Source organism: Podarcis erhardii (genome assembly GCF_964252035.2).
Source record: "Podarcis erhardii genome assembly, chromosome: 10".
Lineage (NCBI taxonomy): Eukaryota > Metazoa > Chordata > Lepidosauria > Squamata > Lacertidae > Podarcis > Podarcis erhardii.
Genome location: NC_138500.1, coordinates 4,695,421 through 4,717,096, shown reverse-complemented (window position 1 = coordinate 4,717,096; position 21,676 = coordinate 4,695,421). Strand labels below are relative to the sequence as shown.

Below are 21,676 nucleotides of genomic sequence, written 5' to 3'. Positions count from 1 at the left end.
CTAGCTCAAGTTAGGAAGGATATTAATAAACAATATATCCTCTCCTGCCTCCCTGAACATTCCCATAGTTTAAACCAGCGGTTCTCAACCTGTGGGTCCCCAGAGGTTGTTGGACTACAACTCCCATCATCCCTGACCACTGGTCATGCTGGCTAGGCATGGTGGGATTTGTAGTCCAACATCTGGGGACCCACAGGTTGAGAAACACTGGTTTAAATGATTCGGCACTCCCAGAGCGAAAGAGATGGGCCTGACGCTGTCTGCCTCCTTCCCCTCCAGGTTATGGCGGCCTCGGCCTGTCCATCGAGGGCCCCAGCAAAGTAGACATCAACTGCGAGGACATGGAGGACGGCACCTGCAAAGTCACCTACTGCCCCACGGAGCCCGGGAACTACATCATCAACATCAAGTTTGCCGATAAGCATGTGCCAGGTCAGTGCGTCTCCTTCGGCCGACAGCGTGTCCTCTGTGTGTTGCGGACCTCAAGGTTCTAGTCCTCAGCTTCCCAGCCTTCTCTGCTTCTCCACCCCACCAGTGACACTTGCAAAACATGGCCCCAGTCCCAGCCTCTCGCAATGGAGGGGAGGCGGCCGCGGGTCACTTGGAAAGAGGGATAGGCAAATTCCCGGAGGACGAGATTGCTGTCGATGGCTCCTAGCTAGGATGGCCATGTTCTGCCTCCAAAATTTGAGGCAGCGATGCTTCTGAACGGCAGTTGGTGGACACTGCCGCAGTAGGGAGAGGGCTCTGGTGCTCGGATACACTGGTTATCTCCTGCTTGGACTTCTGCCATGCGCTCTGTGTGGGGCTACCTTTGAAGGTGACCCGGAAACTACAACTAATCCAGAATGTGGCAACCAGACTGGTCTCTGGGAGCGGCCGCCAAGACCACATAACACCGGTCCTGAGAGATCTGCATTGGCTCCCAGTACGTTTCCGAGCACAATTGAAAGTGTTGGTGCTGACCTTGAAAGCCCTAAACGGCCTCAGTCCAGTATACCCGAAGGAGCGTCTCCACCCCCATCGCCCAGCTCCGAGGGCCTTCTGGTGGTTCCCTCATTGAGAGAAGTGAGGTTACAGGGAACCAGGCAGAGGGCCTTCTCAGTGGTGGCGCCCGCCCTGTGCAACACCCTCCCATCGGATGTCAAAGAGATAAACAACTACCTGACATTCAGAGGACATCTGAAGGCAGCCCTAGTTAGGGAAGCTTTTAATGTTTAATAGGTTATTGTATTTTAGTGTTTTGTTGGAAGCCGCCCAGAGTGGCTGGGGAAACCCAGCCAGATGGGCGGGGTATAAATAATAAATTATTATTATTATTGTAACAACGGCAAGCCACAGTACATAAAATAATACAATACACAATGAGAAGCAGAGACTAGAGGGTGGGGCAAGGCAGGTGGAAGGAGGCCTTGCCTAATGGAGTCTCTGGCCTCACCCAGCCGCCTTTTGGGCATAGCTTGGGATCTCAGGGTAACAGCTATGTGGTATTGCTGCCTTTCCAGGAAGCCCCTTCACTGTGAAGATGTCGGGTGAGGGGCGCATGAAGGAGAGCATCACCCGCCGGCGCCAGGCGCCATCCATCGCCACCATCGGCAGCACGTGCGACCTGAACCTCAAAATCCCAGGTAAGGGGGCACATCTTGGAGAGCGGGGAGTAGGGGGCAGTCGAGGGCCCAGGACCTGAATGGGCTGTGGAGGATTTTTATTACCAGGGGATTTTGTTTCCATCCCCGTCCCACCCCCTTCCTCCTTTCTGCTCTGTGGTGTGGTCCAGACAAGCTGAAACAACACCTGTTGCACAAATCTGGGATCCCAGAATTTTGAAGAAGAAACCCCTTTTCTTTTCTTTTCTTTTCTTTTCTTTTCTTTTCTTTTCTTTTCTTTTCTTTTCTTTTCTTTTCTTTTCTTTTCTTTTTACATTTTTATTACCATATTTTTTGCTCTATAAGACTCACTTTTCCCCTCCTAAAAAGTAAGGTGTGGTGTAGTGGTTAAGAGCGGTAGTCTCGTAATCTGGGGAACCGGGTTCGCGTCTCCGCTCCTCCACATGCAGCTGCTGGGTGACCTTGGGCCAGTCACACTTCTCTGAAGTTTCTCAGCTTCATTCACCCCACAGAGTGTTTGTTGTGGGGGAGGAAGGGAAAGGAGAATGTTAGCCGCTTTGAGACTCTTTAGGGTAGTGATAAAGTGGGTATCAAATCCAAACTCCTCTTCTCCTTCTTAAGGGGAAATGTGTGTGCGTCTTATGGAGCGAATGCAGGCTGCGCAGCTATCCCAGAAGCCAGAACAGCAAGAGGGATTGCTGCTTTCATTGCACAGCGATCCCTCTTGTTGTTCTGGCTTCTGAGATTCAGAATTTTTTTTTTCTTGTTTTCCTTCTCCAAAAACTAGGTGCGTCATAGTCTGGTGCATCTTATAGAGCAAAAAATACGGTAATTTTTTAGCATATCAGTTCCAACAATCATACCACATATCTTCACATCTTACATAATATTTTTGACTTCCGTCAACACTTCTGATGATTTTCCGTTCGTTATCACTTATTCTACATTTCTTAATTCCCTATTACATTTAATTATCCTTAACTAATAATTCTCATCACAGTCTTTCTTGCAATATTTCAAATAATCCACTTTACGAAACTTCTTGCAGTCCTGGTAGCGTAATCTGTTCATCACAATTACTTTTCAAATAGTTCATATATTTGCTCCAGTCTTCTAAGAATCTCTGATCCCGCAGGTTTCGAATCCTTCCTTTAATTTACCTAATTCTGCATTGTCCAGAAGAAAAACCTTTTCTCCCTCTTTTGTAACCCTAGTTAAAACTATGCGTAGTTTCGGCATTTTGCCGAAATGGCAAAAATGACCAGAAGAATCAGAAACCGGGAAGACCAAAATGTTAATAAGGAATTTGGGGGAATTTATAATCTTATCTTAAAAACCACTGTAGACAGCTAAAGTCTTTAGTGTGGTTGGAATATCACTTGTAGTTGAATGGTGGATTTTGGGACACAAAGGAGATGCAAAAGATTTGGGTTATTATAAAAGACACAGGAGGAAAGGACTAGCAATAGGACCCACCAAGGGGATGAGGGAAGTCCAGGAGATTCTGTGGAACCTTGTTTCAATATTGTATGTTGATACGTTATTGTGAAATGTTAATTTGAAAAACCCAAATAAATCAATTTACGGAAAAGCAACAACTATGCATAGTTAACCTGCCTCGGGAGGCAGTGACTGCCAACTTGGATGGCTTTGTGGCTTCGTGTTCTGGTTTTGGCAGGCGGGTCGCCTGTTCCTGCCACGGGGCACCCAGAGCCATCTAGTCCACCCTTGGGTCTCCGTCTTACATTCTAAGTATTGCTATCGCTGCAGGATAGATCTGAGTTCCTGGGGTTTTCCAAGAGGCAGGGAGAGCGAGAGGGGGACTTGTTGGAGTCAGAAACAATTCACTGCCTCACTTGCCTTTTCAAAAACTTGCATTTGCTTAGCCCAGGAATGCCCAAAGTCTGTTTTGGGGGCCTAATCTGGCCCACCAGTCGGCTTAATCTAGTCCCTGTGCAGTGTATTTCCTGGGGTAAATCCTAAAAAAACCTCAACAACTTCAATCCTAACAAAAGCTCAACAACGTCAATCCTAAAAAAAGGTCAGCAACTTTAGTTGGCCCTTTGGTCGGCCCTCACGGCCCTTCACTTCATCAAATCTGGCCCTCTTTGAAAAAAGTTTGGACACCACTGGCTTAGCCCCTGGTGATAGAAAAAAACCCGCCCAGATCTAAGTCAGTAGCAGCACCTGTGGCGATGAGGACTAGCCACTTGCCTTTTTAGAACCAATGTGCAGTTGGAGTTAGAGGCAGTTAGAGGCAGAGGGGGCTTCTTCTTGTGGGAATGTTCAGGGAGGCAGGAGAGGATATATTGTTTATTCATATCCTTCCTAACTTGTGCTAGCAAGTTTCTTTATGTGGCAGAGTTACATCCCCCTTTTTACATGCATAGCAGATAGCTGGTTGCAGGCTCGTGTGAGCCTCTCACTATTATACAATTCAGTATTGAATTGTATATTACTGGTAAGTTCCCTTGAATCCCTCTTAAAAGAATAAAGACGCCACAATCTTATTCAAAGATGATAAAAGAAGTTTACTCACATCAGTTCACAGTTGGATCCCTGAAGGCCAACTTAGTTACAAATATGTACATGTGGATCTACCCCATATGGGGGAATAATCCCAGTGCTTCTGCAGTCCTAGCTAAAAGCTGGTCAAGCAAAGAAGTAAATAAAAAAGAGGGAGGTGTGCCGCGTGACCCGTCCTTTTGTTACCTGGACAGGTGAGGTCACGCCCACCTTCTGTCACATGCAAAAGGAAGGATGCTCCAGCCAGGAGGAAGAGGAAGTTTCGACTGGCTGGACCAAAAATTCCCTGGCATGTCTTCTCTAGCATTACAAGGCATATTGTACTTGACTGCCTCTCCTGGATCACATCCCACATTCCTGGCGCAAGGCATGGCTGTCAACTTTTCCCTTTTCTTGCGAGGAATCCTATTCGGAATAAGGGAATTTCCCTTTAAAAAAGGGAAACATTGACAGCTATGGTGCAAAGACCCCCTTTCTTTTTTAATCAATTTTTAAAATCAATTTTCCACATTTATAACAAAAATATAACAAATAAAAGACACAAAGTGAAACATTACGATACTGAAAGAAAAATAAAAACACTTTTTACTTCTAAAATCCAAATTAACTTTCATTGTTGTCTGACTTCCTCAAATCCCGTCCTGACTTAATTTCATTGTGACACCAAGTTCTCCAAAATCATCTTCCTAATAAAATTAACACCTTCAGTTTACTATCTCCATTTCTTTTCTTATTGCCTTAAATCCATATGACTGTGCAACATTCTTATTCTAACCCCAGACCTGTTTGATACTTCCAAGTACTTTCTAATTCTCTTATATTGCAATATTTAGTTAGATAATCTTTAAAATTTCTTCGCGGGACCCTCTTTCTAACCCTCCTGTCTCCCCTCTGTCTTGCCCCCGCTTCTCCTTCCTCCGCCGCTGCCTCCCGCGCAGGGAACTGGTTCCAGATGGTCTCGGCCCAGGAGCGGCTGACGCGCACCTTCACGCGCAGCAGCCACACTTACACACGCACCGAGCGGACGGAGATCAGCAAGACCCGGGGCGGCGAGACCAAGCGAGAGGTGCGGGTGGAAGAGTCCACCCAAGTGGGCGGGGACCCCTTCCACAACGTCTTCGGAGACTTCCTGGGCCGCGAGAGCCTCGGCTCTTTCGGGAGCATCGCCCGGACGACCCAGGAGGGTGCGTGGGCACAGTGTGCCGTGTTGTGGGGTTGCATGGGCCTCTCGTGTGCGCCTCTGTGCGGGGGTTTTTTTGCACGGAGTCGGGCAGAGGTGCGCCTGCGAGCGGGCAGACGTTTAGGAAGTTCGCTCTACACTTAATTGCATGTGCACCCCACTTCTTGGACGGAGGAGCTCAAGTAGGGGCTATGCATGGTTCCCCCCCCCACTAGGCCCAGGACCCATGTACCTACGGGACCCCCTCTCCTGGTATGCCCCGCGGAGGACCTTAACACTTTGTGGAGGTCCCGAGCCTCAAGGAAGTTAGACTGGTCTCAACTAGGGTCAGGGCCTTTTCAGTACTGGCCCCAACTTAGTGGAACACTCTGTCACAAGAGACTAGGGCCCTGCGGGACTTGACATCTTTCCGCAGGGCCTGCAAGACAGCGCTGTTCCGCCTGGCCTTTGGTTTGGACTCAGTCTGACCCTTATGTTTCCCTCCCCTTAGGGTCTTGATTTATCGGCTATTTTAAAATGAGGCTACATTTTAAATTGCATTTTAACTTGTACAGTGGTACCTCGGGTTACATACGCTTCAGGTTACAGACTCGGCTAACCCAGAAATAGTACCTTGGGTTAAGAACTTTGCTTCAGGATAAGAACAGAAATCGTGCTCTGGCGGCACGGCAGCAGTGGGAGGCCCCGTTAGCTAAAGTGGTGCTTCAGGTTAAGAACAGTTTCAGGTTAAGAACGGACCTCCGGAACGAATTAAGTACTTAACCCGAGGAACCACTGTATTTTAAATTGGTTTTTTTTCTCCCTCTCAGTCACAAGCACCATTTGAATGGCAATGCCCATCAACTTTTTTGGGGGGGGGGCTCCATTAGATATTTTATGGGGGGGGGGCAAAGCATGGGCGTAGCCAGGGTTTTTGTTAGGGGAGGTCCAGAAAGTTGTTCAGCTTTGGGGGGAGATCATGGGTAAGAATGCCCCCCAAAAGTGGACATTACGGGGGGCAGGCTTCTGAAATTGAGTATTTTTTAATGCTTTTCAATAATTTTTGAGGAGCTGTCCTCCTGTGCCCGTGGGGTAACAGGACTTGGCCCCTAGGAGTTGGCTCCTATGCCATGAAGGCAAAACTGAGGATTTCAACCAAGCGTCTACGCCTTGGGGGCTTGGAGAGGCAGCCCTTTCTTAACGTTGCACGAGAATTTTGCTTATTTGCTATTCACTGCTCTGAAACTCTTGATATCCTCTCCTTGTGTTTGTGCCTGTGTCGATTCAGTGCTCCAAACGGAGTTTAGAACTGCATTAAGCTCGTTCATGCATGGTCACAGTATATTTGCGTGTTTTGTCCCAGCTCCAACACCTGGTCTCTTGCATGACTCTGAATATTCGCACAAGGGGTCAAGGGAAGGGGCACCCAGGACCAGAATTTTGCCGAGGCTCCTCTAATTTTGAAGCTTTCAGTGGATGCAGCGTATTCATTTCCAAACTGCAATCATCCCCCCCATATTGATTATTTTTATTGAGATTATCATAGCAAAGTAAATCAGAAAGAAGGGACACGGGTTGCGCTGTGGGTTAAACCACAGAGCCTAGGGCTTGCCGATCAGAAGGTTGCCGGTTCGAATCCCCGCGACGGGGTGAGCTCCCGTTGCTCGGTCCCTGCTCCTGCCAACCTAGCAGTTCGAAAGCACGTCAAAATGCAAGCAGATAAATAGGTACCGCTCTGGCGGGAAGGTAAACGGCGTTTCCATGCGCAGCTCTGGTTTGCCAGAAGCAGCTTAGTCATGCTGGCCACATGACCCGGAAGCTGTACGCCGGCTCCCTCGGCCAGTAAAGCGAGATGAGCGCCGCAACGCCAGAGTCGGCCACGACTGGACCTAATGGTCAGGGGTCCCTTTACCTTTACATTAAATCAGAAAGGAAAAGAAAGAAAAGAAAAAGGAGGAAGGGAATACATAAAAAAACATTTTTAAAAGCAAAGGAAAACAGCAATAACAAAACAGCCATATAAGGCTACGAAACTTTAGCCTTTTAGATGGATAAACTTATTGTTTAGGTGGATAAACTTAATTGTTTCCCTCAAGGATGTGTTAATCCATGTGTCACTATGGTTTTGACAAACACATTCTAAATATTAAATTGGTCCATGGATAGTCTTCACCTGAAAGTGAACCATTCATGGGTTGCCAGAGTTGTTATGTCATTTGTCAATTAATTGAAGGGAAACCATATTTATCCTTCCAGTGTTTCAGTATCAGGCTTTTTGCAGATGTGAGGATACAGAAAATGCATTTAAGTTGACCAATTGCCAGGCCCCATATATTCGGTATATAATTAAGAGGATGTTATCTTCTGAAATTATTAGTGCTTTCCCCACCATGATATTTACATACCCTAATACTTCCCCCAGGGATGCGGGTGGTGCTGTGGGTTAAACCACAGAACCTAGGACTTGCCGATCAGAAGGTCAGCAGTTCAAATCCCCGTGATGGGGTGAGCTCCGGTTGCTCGGTCCCTGCTCCTGCCAACCTAACAGTTCGAAAGCACACCAGTGCAAGTAGATAAATAGGTACCGCTCCGGTGGGAAGGTAAACGCCGTTTCCGTGCGCTGCTCTGGTTCGCCAGAAGCGGCTTAGTCATGCTGGCCACATGACCCGGAAGCTGTATGCTGGCTCCCTCAGCCAGTAAAGCGAGATGAGCGCCGCAACCCCAGAATCGGCCACGACTGGACCTAGCGGTCAGGGGCCCCTTTATCTTTAGTACTTCCCCCCCAAATTATGCCAGTATTGGACACCTGTTTTAAGGAAGCATTTTCCCTATTGCATCTCCAAACTGCAGTCATGAGGTCTAGAAACACGTTCCTTCTGTTTTGAGCAATCGGAAACAGGAGTCTTGGGCTGCTCTGATTGGTGAGGCTGCATGCACGTGAGGCTGCTCAGGATTGGCCAGGCCTTTTTGCAGGCTCTCGATTGGCTGGCGGCCTTCTGACGGACTCTCCCCCTGTCTTCCTCCTCGCGGTCCAGGTGAGGCGGGCTTGCAGGCCATGACTGCTCAGGTGACCAGCCCGTCGGGGAAGATGGCGGAGGCGGAGATCATCGAGGGGGACGACAGCGCCTACTCGGTGCGCTTCGTGCCGCAGGAGATGGGCCCCCACACCGTCAACGTCAAGTACCGAGGGCAGCACGTCCCGGGGAGCCCCTTCCAGTTCACCGTGGGGCCTCTGGGGGAAGGAGGCTCCCACAAGGTGCGAGCGGGAGGCACCGGGCTGGAGAGAGGTGTGGCCGGAGTCCCAGGTAAGCACATGACAGCCTCAATGAATGAATCTTTATTTGCATCAGCCATCAGCCATAGTTGTGTGGCAAGTCCCCCCCCCCCCCCACTGGAAATAAAGACACTTGACACAATTATTAAGGTTAACGGGCTAAATAAGGCCACGACTATCGGTTACAGGTGATGAGAGGTATTGGCTTAGGCACTGGTCCTAACCAACTATATCCGACTTCAGCCCATCCGCTTGAAGTCCGGGAAGGGTTAACCACCAGTAGGGGGAGTCCTGCTGATGCACATCAACTAGGAACTCCCCTGGGGCCACCGATAGGGGGCGTGCCTTAGGCCCTCACCTCCCCAGGCTTCGGACAGGGCCACGCTCCCCGGAATCCTTTACCGGACTACAATATGTGGGGCAGGTGATGGCGCTACCTCCCCCCTTCCATCTACAAAACAATACCAATGCCTAACCGCCAATACCAAGAAATTTGTGATGATTTGCTACGAGGTGGGTGAAAACCAAGTGGCTGGTGCCAATTTGCCACGTGGAAAAATTCCTACCAGGCCCCTCAATGGCGACCAACCAAGGTCCCTAGCAAGGTCAAGGAAGGAAAACCTTATAGGGCGGGAGGGTGGGAAAAATAGGAATCGCAGCAGAAGAATGATAGAATTGAAGATTTGGGAGGGGCTCCTAGTGGTCATCCAGTCCAACCCGCTGCAATTCAGGAATCCCAACGGAAACATCCCCGACAGGTGGCCTGAAAGCTCCCTCCTCTTTTTCTCCCCAGCTGAGTTCAGCATCTGGACGCGGGAGGCAGGGGCCGGGGGTCTCTCCATCGCCGTGGAAGGTCCCAGCAAGGCAGAGATTGCCTTTGAGGACCGGAAAGACGGCTCTTGCGGAGTTTCCTACATCGTCCAGGAACCAGGTAGGGTGTTTTGGGCCGGGTGTTTTTTCGCTGCCACAAATCACGCTGCTGGTTGATGCCTCTGGTCTGGGAGGCCCACAAACAGACACCGAAGCCCCAGCATAGTTTTATTTCTTCCAAAGGATTCTGTGCCCCTTTTCCTTTCACAGAACCCACAAGGTGGCTTGGATGCCCACGGGTTCTAGATGAGAAAGGGAGGGAAACTTGCGTCTCTCCACGTCCTGCGTGATTCTGTAAACTTCTATCCTTTGAGTGGTCCTTCGGAACTCCCTGCCTATTGACTTAGGGCAGGTGTTCTTTTCAGCACCCACAGAAAACATTCTTGCTTAGGCAAGCCCACGCAGAATGTTTCTGTACCTCTGGTTTTATCATATTGCTAGTTTCATCTTTCAAACGTTTTCTTAAGCTGTCCTTTCGACCAACAATTCTGCTGTTCCGTTCCGTTTGCAAACAAATTGGGGTTTTTTTTCTCTTGCAGCCAAGCGCTACGTAAGTTTAATGAAGGAAAATGTCCCCCATTTACTCGCCTTTTCCCTAAACGATAAAAAAAACCTGAACGCTGCAAAGGGGAATTGCTCCACCTCCGGTCTTAACCCCTCCTCTCTCCGTCAGGTGACTACGAGGTGTCCATCAAATTCAACGACGAGCACATCCCCGACAGCCCCTTCGTGGTTCCCGTGGCCTCGCTCTCGGACGATGCACACCGCTTGACGGTCACCAGCCTCCAGGTACAGGCCTGCCCGGGCTTGCCCAGCCTGGTGCCCCCCGCAGGAGGGAGTGTGTATCCCCCCCCCAAGAGGAGTCCTGGAGGGCTTCTGATAGATTTGGGGAACAAAAAGGGCGGGGCAGGAAGGAACAGATTCAGGGCACGTAAAAGGAAGCGCTTCTTTAAGCAGCACATACCGTATTTTTCGCTCCATAAGACGCACTTTTTTCTTCCTAATAGGTAAGGGGAAATGTCTGTGGGTCTTATGGAGCAAATGTGTGGTCCCTGGAGCCAAATTGCCCAGGGGAGAAAGAGGGAAGGGGGTGTTGAAACAAAGCCGCTGATCGTTTGCTGATCAGGAGAGAGATAAGGGACGCTAGAGATAAAGGAGGCTGCCTGGGAGGGGGGAGGTAAAGACAGCAAACTTGCAAAGGGGGGAAACAGGAAGACTAAAGCAATGAGGAGAGAAATTAGAAGAAAAGGAGGAGCAAAAAACTGCTCCAGCTAAGGAAAAGATGCTAAGGCAAACAAGAGGGAAGGGGGTGTTGAAAGGAAGCAGCTGATCGGCAAGTGATTGGGAGTGAGATAAGGGATGTGATAAAGGAGGCTGCCTGGGAGGGGGGAGGTAAAAGCCCATGGATCCTCAGGATTTTTGCATTGGGTCACCCCAAATTCACCATCAGATCACATAGCATGTCCATGGCTACAGCCTGCACCAAAAAAATCACGCACCCACTGTTTCGTGGGGCCGCAATGGTGCAAAAACGTGGTTACAAAGCATGGATCCACATGGATCCTCAGGATTTTTGCATGGGGTCACCCCAAACTCACCGTCAAATCACATGTCTGTGGCCACAGCATGAACCACAAAAATAATACATCCACTGTTTCGTTCAGAATATTTTTTTTCTTGTTTTCCTCCTCTCAAAATTGGGTGCGTCTTATGGTCAGGTGCATCTTATGGAGCGAAAAATACAGTAGTTAACATACAGAACTTTCTCCCCCCAAGAGGTAGTGACGACACCAACCTGGATAGCTTTAAAAGGAGATTGTCAGTTGTAGAATCACAGAGTTAGAAGGGACCCAAGGGGTCATCTAGACCAACCCCCTGCAAGGCGGGAATCTCAGCTAAAGCATCCAGGACAGGTGGCCACCCAACCTCTGCTTCAAAACCTCCAAGGAAGGAGGAGAGTCCAACATCTCCAGAGGGAGACCGTTCCACTGTCAAACAGCTCTTGCTGTCAGAAAGGTCTTCCTGATGTTGAGTCAGAATCTCCTTTCTTGTAACTTGAAGCCATGGGTTCGAGTGCTACCCTCCGGGGAGAATCGTTCTGGGGAATGCAGTGGTACCTTGCTTCTCAAACTTAATCTGTTCCGGAAGTCCGTTCCAAAACCAAAGCCTTCTGGCGGTTCCCTCCCTGTGAGAAGCAAAGCTACAAGGAACCAGGCAGAGGGCCTTCTCGGTGGTGGCGCCCGCCCTGTGGAACTCCCTCCCACCAGATGTCAAAGAGATAAACAACTACCTGACATTTAGAAGACATCTGAAGGCAGCCCTGTTTAGGGAGGCTTTTAATATTTGATGAATTACTGCATTTTAATATTTCACTGGAAGCCGCCCAGAGTGGCTGTGAAAACCCAGCCAGATGGGCGGGGTATAAATAATAATAATAATAATAATAATAATAATAATAATAATAATAATAATAAATATTATTATTATTATTACCAGCCGTAATGGCTCGGCTTCCACTGTCAGTAATGTTCCAGATTCCCCAGATTTCATCAGAATTCCAGGGTCGCCTGCTACCTTCCGATATCTAGGGCAGCTCCACCCTCCGATCTCCTGCATGTGGGTCTCACCCAGCCCTCCTTTCCGTGTCTCCGCAGGAGACGGGCTTAAAGGTGAACCAGCCGGCTTCCTTCGCGGTGCAGCTGAACGGGGCTCGCGGCGTGATTGACGCCAAAGTCCACACGCCCGCCGGCGTGGTCGAGGAGTGCTACGTCTCAGAACTGGACAGCGGTGAGTTCGCCAGGCGGCGGTGGCAGCGGAGGAACCAGTCTTGCTTCCCCATGCCCAGTGCTTGCGTCTTCGAGTTTCATAGGGTTGTAAAGTCGGAAGGGACCCCCAGAGGCCATCTAGTCCAACCCCCGCTAATGCACTGAGCTCCGACACCAGATGGGACTTGCATATCAGAGCCGGGGTGACCCAGCCTTCGCCAGCCAGCTTGGCGCTCCCCAGAAGTTTCGAGCAGGTCCAGCCGGCACAGTCTTCCCTCAAAGTGTGCGCCTAGAGCGAGATTCGAATTCGAGACAGCTGGGTTCGCAATGCCCCTTCCAAGCCACTGCATTAGGCAAACGCTGTCAGTGAAGTTTGAAAAGCAGGCGTGAATGAAAGTTTATCTACAGACACATTGCAAAATTAAGGAATGTTAGAAGGATGTTGGAATGAAGTAATGTGGTTTTAGCAGAAATGATATAAAGGATTAGGTAAAAATGGATTTGTTAATTGGTGAAAGATGAGAACGTAAAATTACAGTATATTAAGATAAATTAATAGGATAAAAACAAAGCTGGAAAGGATTTGCTGAAATATCTAATTGAACTAGAATACAAAAAAGGAAGGTGTGAGGAGGTCAAGGAAATAAGCAAAGGAAAGAAAGTTATGTAAAAGTTTGATTTGTGTTTTTTTTTAATTGCTTATATTTTTTCTGTCTTTTTTATTTTTCCTTTTTCCTTTTTTCTTATTTCTCTTTGTAATCTTTAAAAGTTGAATAAATATTATTTTAAAAAGAAAAAAGAAAAGCAGGCGTGAATGTCTCCTCTATATTGCCACATCTCTGGGAAGAATAGAATCACAGAGTTGTACAAGGGACACCCAAAGCTCTTCTAGTCCAACCCCCCCTGCAGTGCAGGAATCACAGCTAAATAATCCCTGGGAGACGGCCATGCAACCTCTATTTAAACACCTGTGGGTTAAACCACAGAGCCCAGGACTTGCCGATCAGAAGGTCGGCGGTTCGAATCCCTGCGACGGGGTGAGCTCCTGTTGTTCGGTCCCTGCTCCTGCCCACCTAGCAGTTCGAAAGCACCTCAAAGTGCAAGTAGATAAATAGGTACCGCTCCGGCGGGAAGGTAAATGGCATTTCCGTGCGCTGCTCTGGTTCACCAGAAGCGGCTTAGTCATGCTGGCCACATGACCCAGAAGCTGTACGCCAGCTCCCTCGGCCAGTAAAGCGAGATGAGCACCGCAACACCAGAGTCGGCCACAACTGGACCTAATGGTCAGGGGTCCCTTTACCTTTATTCCTTGAAGGAGAACTACCCGAAAATGATTTACAGATAGTATTTAACTCTGAGTAGACTTGCTAAGATGTGAATCACATAAGTGCTGGAGATGCAATGAGACTAAGGGTACATTCTGTCATATGTGGTGGAGCTGTAAAAGGATAAAGGAGTATTGGGAAATAATTCATAATGAATTGAAAAAATTGCTTAAAAGTACTTTCCCCAAGAAAACCAGAGTCCTTTTTGTTGGGGATAATTCAGACGGAAACTCCCAGGTGTCAAAAAAGGTTATGTATGCCACTACTGCGGCCCGTGTTTCGTTAGCCCCAAATTGGAAATTGAGCGAGGTCTCAACCAAAAAATAATGGCAGCTTAACCTGATGGAATACGCGCAGCTTGCAGAATTAACATACAGAATAAGAGAACGAGAAGAACATATGTTTAGAGAAGACTGGGAAATGTTTATTGATTATATGGGGGGGGAACTGTGTGCACTTGAAAACACGGGCAGCATTGAGATAAATTCAACAGTGTAAATAAGTTTTGATGGAAGTAATAATGGAATACTGAATACTGAATGGTTGAGTTTATATAAAATATGCAGGAATTTATGTAATGCAAAGGGACGCGGGTGGCGCTGTGGGTTAAACCACAGAGCCTAGGACTTGCCAATCAGAAGGTCGGAGGTTTGAATCCAGTTGTGACCAACCCCAGAGTTGGTCACGACTGGACCTAATGGTCAGGGGTCCCTTTACCCTTTACCCCATACCTTTACTATGTTATGCAAAATGAACCGTGGAAGGAGAAGAAGGGAAGTCATTGATACTTCAAGGTTGTTTCAATGAATACAGTGGTACCTTGGGTTAAGTACTTAATTCGTCCCTCCACAGACAAGTACGCCATTCGCTTCATCCCCCACGAGAACGGCGTCCACTCCATTGACGTCCGGTTCAACGGGAGACACATCCCCGGCAGCCCCTTCAAGATCCGCGTTGGGGAACAGAGTCAGGCCGGTGACCCAGGACTTGTCACAGCCTATGGGCCAGGCCTGGAGGGCGGAACCACAGGTAAGCACCCATCAGCTGCCATTGAGGTTGAATCCTGACAAGACAGAAGTACTGTTTTGGGGGGACAGGGGGCGGGCGGGTGTGGAGGACTCCCTGGCAACTGTGCATTCAGTTGTCCATGGAGGCGCAGGTCAGTTCTGTGTCCAGGGCGGCTGTCTGCCAGCTCCATCTGGTACGCAGGATGAGACCCTCCCTGCCCGCAGACTGTCTCGCTAGAGTGGTGCACGCTCTGGTTATCTCCCGTTTGGACTACTGCAATGTGCTCTACGTGGGGCTACCTTTGAAGGTGACCCGGAAACTACAACTAATCCAGAATGCGGCAGCCAGACTGGGGACTGGGAGTGGCCACTGAGACCATATAACACCGGTCTTGAAAGATCTACATTGGCTCCCAGTACGTTTCTGAGCACAATTCAAAGTGTTGGTGCTGACCTTGAAAGCCCTAAACAGCCTCAGTCCAGTAGACCTGAAGGAGCGTCTCCACCCCCTTCGTTCAGCCCAGACACTGAGGTCCAGCTCCGAGGGCCTTCTGGCAGTTCCCTCACTGCGAGAAGTAAGCTTACAGGGAACCAGACAGAGGGTCTTCTTGGTAGTGGCGCCCGCCCTGTGGAACGCCCTCCCTTCAGATGTGAAGGAAATAAGCAGCTATCCGACTTTCAGAAGACATTTGAAAGCATCCCTGTTTAGGGAAGTTTTTAATGACTGATGTTTTAATGTACAGTCATACCGTAGCAAGGAGCTACGGAGATATAAAAATCTGGATTATTATAAAAGAGGCAGAAGGAAATGACTAACAATAAGACCCACAAAGGGGAGGAGGTTCTTGGGGATCTTGTTTTTATATATAGTATGTTGTGGTGTGAATGTACATTTTAATATGGAAAATCCAATAAATAAATAAATCTGAAGGCAGCCCTGTTTAGGGAAGCTTTTAAAATTTGATGAATTATTGTATTTTGATATTTTGCTGGAAGCTGCCCAGAGTGGCTGGGGTATAAATAATAAATTATTATTATTATTATTATTATTATTATTATTATTATTATTATTAAATTTTGGGTGGAAAGAACAATGAAATTATCAGCTGAGGAGGGGCTCCGCAGGGCTGGCCTTTCTCAATTTCTCCCCAGTCCTCTCACAGCTCAGAGTTGCTTCACCCCCCATCTCCTCCTTTGGCAGGTGTCTCTTCCGAGTTCTTTGTGAAGACGCGGAACACAGGGTCGGGGGCCCTCTCGGTCACCATCGACGGCCCCTCCAAAGTTCAGATGGACTGCCAGGAGTACCCCGAGGGCCACAAGGTCACCTACATGCCCATGGCGCCCGGAAACTACCTCATTTCCATCAAGTACGGCGGACCCCAGCACATCGTGGGCAGCCCCTTCAAGGCCAAGGTCACAGGTAGGTATCTTGCGAGGTGGGCCATCTTACGTATATCCGGCGTCGTGGTGCAAAGATCCCTCTGGTGCCCCCGCCCCCCCACTAGAGGCAGATCCAAACAGCGTTCCAAGGAAGAACAGCATTTGCATCCTTTGCACCATGAGCAAACTCACAACTGGTCCATAGACGTGCCATAACTCGCAGCTTTCCCCTCTAGAGTAGACCCTGAAGAAGAAGAAGCGTCCTGTGTAACTCAGAAGCTTGCTGTCCAGGGTTGTAAAGACTGCAGAGAGAATAATTGGGTGCACTCTTCCCACCTTGGATCAAATCTATGCTTCCAGATGCCATAAGAAAGCAGCAGAGATAGCGCAGGATAGTTCGCACCCCGGAAATGATCTCTTTCAGCTTCTGCCTTCTGGAAGAAGGTCCAGGGTTATAAAGACTAGGACTAGCCGCCTGAGAAACAGTTTCTATCCAAATGCAATTTTAGTTTTAAACGCAGTGTAAGGTAGTCTCTATGGGAGTATATTGCATTTAATTATGGGGTATCAGAGTTTTTAGGGAGCTAACCAGGCTGGGATAGCTGGGATAGCAGGCTTGTTAGTTTTTGAATGTCTGATGTAGATTTTTTCAGTTTCGTTGTTCTGTATGGGACAATGACAATAAAGATTATCATATCCATCAGTTTCATAAAGCAACAGGCTACCATAATTTCCCTATTAGAAGCACACTCAAGGATTTACAGGGGTACACCTTCTCATGTTTATTGCGGCTCTTGTGGGCCACCATCACAGAAGCAGAGCCTAGGAGCCACCCATAGCCCGCGAGTTTGCCTAATCCGCTCTTGGAGCCTGGTGGCTGTCACCTCCTTCCAGTGGCAGGGAGTTCCAGAGGTCAGCTACGTGAAAGAAGCCAACGGGGTCTCTCCATTCCTTTCCCCAGGACCCCGTCTGTCAGGCGGGCACAGCCTCCACGAAACCTCGACGGTGCTGGTGGAGACGGTGACCAGGGCCTCCTCGTCATCTTCATCATCCTCGGTGGGCGGCAGCTACAGCGCCCTGCCCAAGTTTTCCTCCGACGCCAGCAAGGTGGTCGCCCGGGGGCCTGGGCTGACCAAAGCCTTTGTTGGACAGAAGAACACTTTCACCGTTGACTGCAGCAAGGCTGGTAAGCATCGTGGAATCTCTGGAGCTAATGTGTTGCTCAGCTAATCGCTGTGCAAAACGCATGCCTGGCAGTCGGCTGGATTAGAATGGATCTCCGCTCCTCTCCATCTCCTCCTAAAATCTCTGAGGTCCCCTTTGAAATGTCCTTTTCCACCACGTTCAGCTTTGCGTGGCAGGCGAGTTTAAAATAAATAAATGTATAATGCCATGACGTGTCGTTAAAGGCCATCTATCTCCAGGAATTGCTGGTTAAGAATGAGGAGAAGCAGGTAATATTCCACAGCTCTAATTTATAAAAGCCTATAAATCCTATTAGTCCCTTGTACATGATTCTGTTGACACAAAAGGTTTCACATTGTAAAATGAAAGACGAAAGAAACCACGGATCATCGAGAAAGCCCTGAAGAATAATGATATCACAGGGGAGTTTGAGAAATAGGGTATCTTTCACCAGAGTAATAGTCTTGAACTCAAATGTGGGGTGATTTTTGAGAAAGTATTTGCCAGAGCTGAAAGAGGTTCCAGCTAGAGAAAGAGGGGAGAAACAGAATTTTTCAAAAATAAAGTCTATTGATTTTTTTTTTTTTCATTTTCTGCCAGGGCTGGTGCTGTTTCTCAGCTTGGTCACCAGTGCCGGATTTACATATAAGCTAAACAAGCTATAGCTTAGGGCCCCACTCTCTTGGGGGCCCCCCAAAAAAAATTAAAGGAAAAAACTGGATATACATTTCCAAAATATAAGATAAATAACAAATAAAACCTACATACAGCAACAGTGTTTTGTGTTGTGTAGGCTCCTATGATGTACCGTATTTTTTGCTCTGTAAGACTCACCAGACCACAAGACGCACCTAGTTTTTGGAGGAGGAAAACAAGAAAAAAAATATTCTGAATCTCAGAAGCCAGAACAGCAAGAGGGATCGCAGCGCAGTGAAAGCAGCTATCCCTCTTGCTGTTCTGGCTTCTGTGATAGCTGAGCAGCCTGCATTCGCTCCATAAGACGCACACACATTTCCCCTTACTTTTTAGGAGGGAAAAAGTGAGTCATAGAGCAAAAAATACGGTAAGTCATGAGCTAGCCTGTTCCCTAAAATATCATTGGTTTGCTCATTTCTATATAGGGTGCCTACATGGTCTGGTTGCCTGGCAACATGCAGCATGCAACTGCAGACTGCAGTGTAGCACAATTGAATGTAGGTCAAGCTGTTGTAAAGGTTAAAGGGACCCCTGACCATTAGGTCCAGTCTTGGCCGACTCTGGGGTTGCAGCGCTCATCTCGCTCTATAAGCCAAGGGAGCCGGCACACAGCTTCCGGGTCATGTGGCCAGCATGACTAAGCTGCTTCTGGCGAACCAGAGCAGTGCACGGAAACCCCGTTTACCTTCCTGCCGGAGCGGTACCTATTTATCTACTTGCACTTTGACGTGCTTTCGAACTGCTAGGTTGGCAGGAGCTGGGACAGAGCAACGGGAGCTCACCCCGTCACGGGGATTCGAACTGCTGACCTTCTGATCGGCAAGTCCTTGGCTCTGTGGTTTAATCCACAGAGCCACCCGTGTCCCATCAAGCTGTTGTACCTGTTATCTAATATTAAAGAGTGCTTGTCGACTGATGATCAGGCAGCATAGACGAAGTCTTATGCCTACAGATCGATTTCGTGGAATACATAATTTATTTATTTTGATCCCATTATAAAATTACTTTAGAAAAATATTCATCTTTATTATTGAGTAGGCCTATATTATTATTTACTAGTACAGTTCCCTATTATCCCCCACTTGCTACTATACTACTATATATAAATATCGTAATTATATTACTTCTTAATTGTACAGGGGTGAGTACAGAGTACACATATTCCACTGCGCCTCTTTTAAAAGACTCACCCTGTATTTCAGTTCGACAATTTGATAAAATACATATTTTGTTATGTGAAAATGGCTTTCGATACCTATGCGATCCTTACAGTCTTTCTGCTCCTCTTAACCGGTTTGAGTCCCTTGTTTCTTGGTTTGACTTCCCTCTATCTCTTCTACATTACTCTTATATTTAAGTCATCCGTATTTGATGATTAGCAAGAAATTCCCCTTGTATCTGTGAAGTTAGTCCAGGCACAGCCAAGTTTTGTTGCTGGAATCATGTTTTGTGAGATAGTTTTTAAAGCAATCCCAATTCTTCTTCTTCTTCTTCTTCTTCTTCTTCTTCTTCTTCTTCTTCTTATGATTCTGCAGGCACCAACATGCTGATGGTGGGGGTCCACGGCCCCAAGACCCCCTGCGACGAAGTCTACGTCAAGCACATGGGCAACCGTGTCTACAACGTCACGTACACCGTCAAGGAGAAGGGCGACTACATCCTCATCGTCAAGTGGGGCGACGAGAGCGTTCCCGGAAGCCCCTACCAAGTCAACGTCCCTTAGGAGGAGGAGGGGGCTGGCACCTATCCCCCCTCGTCTGGGCCCCGCCCTGCGCCCCCCCACGCCAAAGACTGCCCCCCTCCCAAACCCCTCCCCAAATTGCCCCAGGGCGGGGCCGGCGCCACGAGGAACCTCGGGACAATTCCTTTCGCCTGTTTGGGGGCGCTTTATTTTTTTTTGCCTTTTTAAACTATTTCTCCCGGCTGTGAAGGTGTTTGTGGGGGGGGACGGGGGGAAGGGCAAGGGGTGTGCACCGTTGTAGCTGGGAAAGGGTGGGGTTCAGAATGGGGAGGGGGTAAAGGGGGGGAGGAAACCGGAAGTCGCGGAGGAGGAAGTGTCGGGTGTTGGCGTTCACCAGGTAGGGGGCGTGTGGCGGGGCTCCCCCTGAAAGTGGACCCATGAAGTTCTGCCCGAAAAAGTGGGTTGCGAGAGGGGTGAGGAAGGCAGAGCTTGGCAGGTTATGGGCCCAGATTTTTCACACCGCAGGCGCCGGGGCATCTGTCTCCCGGCGCCGCTGAACAAGTTTCGCTTTTTCGGAGATGTGGAGAGGCAGTCCAGTGAAGGAAGCAGGGAGAGCAGAATGCAGGGTTGTTTAGAAGACTTCTGCTGGGACCAGGTGGACCGGGGTCATCCGTGACCCCCCGAACTATAGGAGCAGCTGCCCCGTCAAGTGGCGAAGGCTTGTGGGGCAGGCGAGGGTTGAGTGGAAGGATGCCGTTTTGAGCCAGAGCAAAGGCTGGGTGGGGTACAGTCTCCCAGGAAGGTCCGCCATGCGACCCCCCCTGCTCGTTGGACAGGGGTTTATGCAGCAGACCTTCTCACCTGACCGAGGCCAAAGTTTTGGGGGGTTTCCCCCCACCCCAGAGTAGACCCGTTGAGGGTTTTCTGTGCCTTCTCCTCCCACCCCGTCCGCAAACTGGTTTGCTGTCGCTGGGAATGGGGGCAGCCCAAGCCGGAGAGAGAGAGAAAAAGAGAGAGGAAAGCCTTTTTATATAGAAAACGATGGAGAAAGGGGGCGGGAAAGAAAAATAATGATAATAAAGAAATATTGGGGAAACGGGATGATAAGAATCCTGGCCCACACGGGTGGGACTGTTTGTAACTGACAGCCCCTCGAGGGAGGGGCTTTTTTATAGCAATGTGTTTGTGGTTGCATGTTTCCTATGGTGGGCAGTGGGAGACCCAGAGCATCAGAGCCCAGCCCGCCTGCCCCCCCAGGCAATAAAGATGACTTGCTTTTAAAATGCAGTGGTGTGGCCTGTTTTTCTGTGTGTGTTTGCTGGTTAAAATCCTGCAGAGCATATCCAGATTCCTTTTTATTCGGTAGACGTCTGTAAGGCTCGCAAGGGCTTACTAGTGCAGCTCAATCTCCCGTTACCAAAGAACACAGTCCCGGTTCAGACATAACCCTAAACCGTGGTTGTTGAATAGACACCAAGAACAGACCCCTACAAGAGCAAATTCTGGGACGATGACGAACAACATTTTGAGATGCGAACAATCACGAGAGGGAAGGAGACAATCAGCAAGAAAGTTTTAGGAGAAAAGGGGAAGCCGCTCTTATTGTACTGGGATCAGCATAAAACAAATTAAGCTGCAATTTGGGACAGGTGAAGTGTGATTGCAAACCTTAGTATCTTTATAATCATGAATTATAAAGGTAAAGGGACCCCTGACCATTAGGTCCAGTCACAGACGACTCTGGGGTTGCGGCGCTCATCTCGCTTTATCGGCCGAGGGAGCCGGCGTACAGCTTCCGGGTCATGCGGCCAGCATGACTAAGCCGCTTCTGGCAAACCATAGCAGCGCACAGAAACGCCGTTTACCTTCCCGCCGGAGCGGTACCTATTTATCTACTTGAACTTTGACGTGCTTTCGAACTGCTAGGTTGGCAGGAGCAGGGACAAAACAACGGGAGCTCAATCCGTCACAGGGATTCGAACCGCCGACCTTCTGATCGGCAAGCCCTAGGCTCAGTGGTTTAGAGCACAGCGCCACCCACGTCCTTTTTAATCATGAATTATGTGGGGGGGGGGTGTAAATTAAAAAGAAAAAAAGGGTTGGAAAAGGGAGGGTGCTGAGTTTACCCATAATGCCAAGTCATAGTTAAACCACGGTTTGTGAGCTAACAATAAACCATTGCTTCATATTGTGTTTTGTCG

At 48.6% G+C, this 21,676-nt stretch overlaps 1 protein-coding gene across 6 annotated transcripts in view; it reads left to right on the top strand.

The window, feature by feature from the left end:
* The window catches only part of FLNC (filamin C), a 130,553-nt gene extending 109,795 nt beyond the window's left edge, over positions 1–20,758 (top strand). For 4 of the 6 annotated variants that reach the window (XM_081879564.1, XM_081879567.1, XM_081879566.1 and 1 more), the window contains 11 exons: positions 280–432; positions 1,506–1,628; positions 5,072–5,317; positions 8,328–8,597; positions 9,360–9,497; positions 10,110–10,225; positions 12,091–12,223; positions 14,379–14,555; positions 15,735–15,953; positions 16,875–17,099; positions 19,330–20,758. In XM_081879564.1, coding sequence (XP_081735690.1) covers positions 280–432; positions 1,506–1,628; positions 5,072–5,317; positions 8,328–8,597; positions 9,360–9,497; positions 10,110–10,225; positions 12,091–12,223; positions 14,379–14,555; positions 15,735–15,953; positions 16,875–17,099; positions 19,330–19,517 — 1,988 coding nt within the window. In that variant the 3' untranslated portion in view covers positions 19,518–20,758. The remainder of the gene's footprint in view (positions 1–279; positions 433–1,505; positions 1,629–5,071; positions 5,318–8,327; positions 8,598–9,359; positions 9,498–10,109; positions 10,226–12,090; positions 12,224–14,378; positions 14,556–15,734; positions 15,954–16,874; positions 17,100–19,329) is intronic. The other 2 variants (XM_081879569.1, XM_081879568.1) reach the window with 1 other exon arrangement.
* Positions 20,759–21,676: the final 918 nt, after the last annotated feature.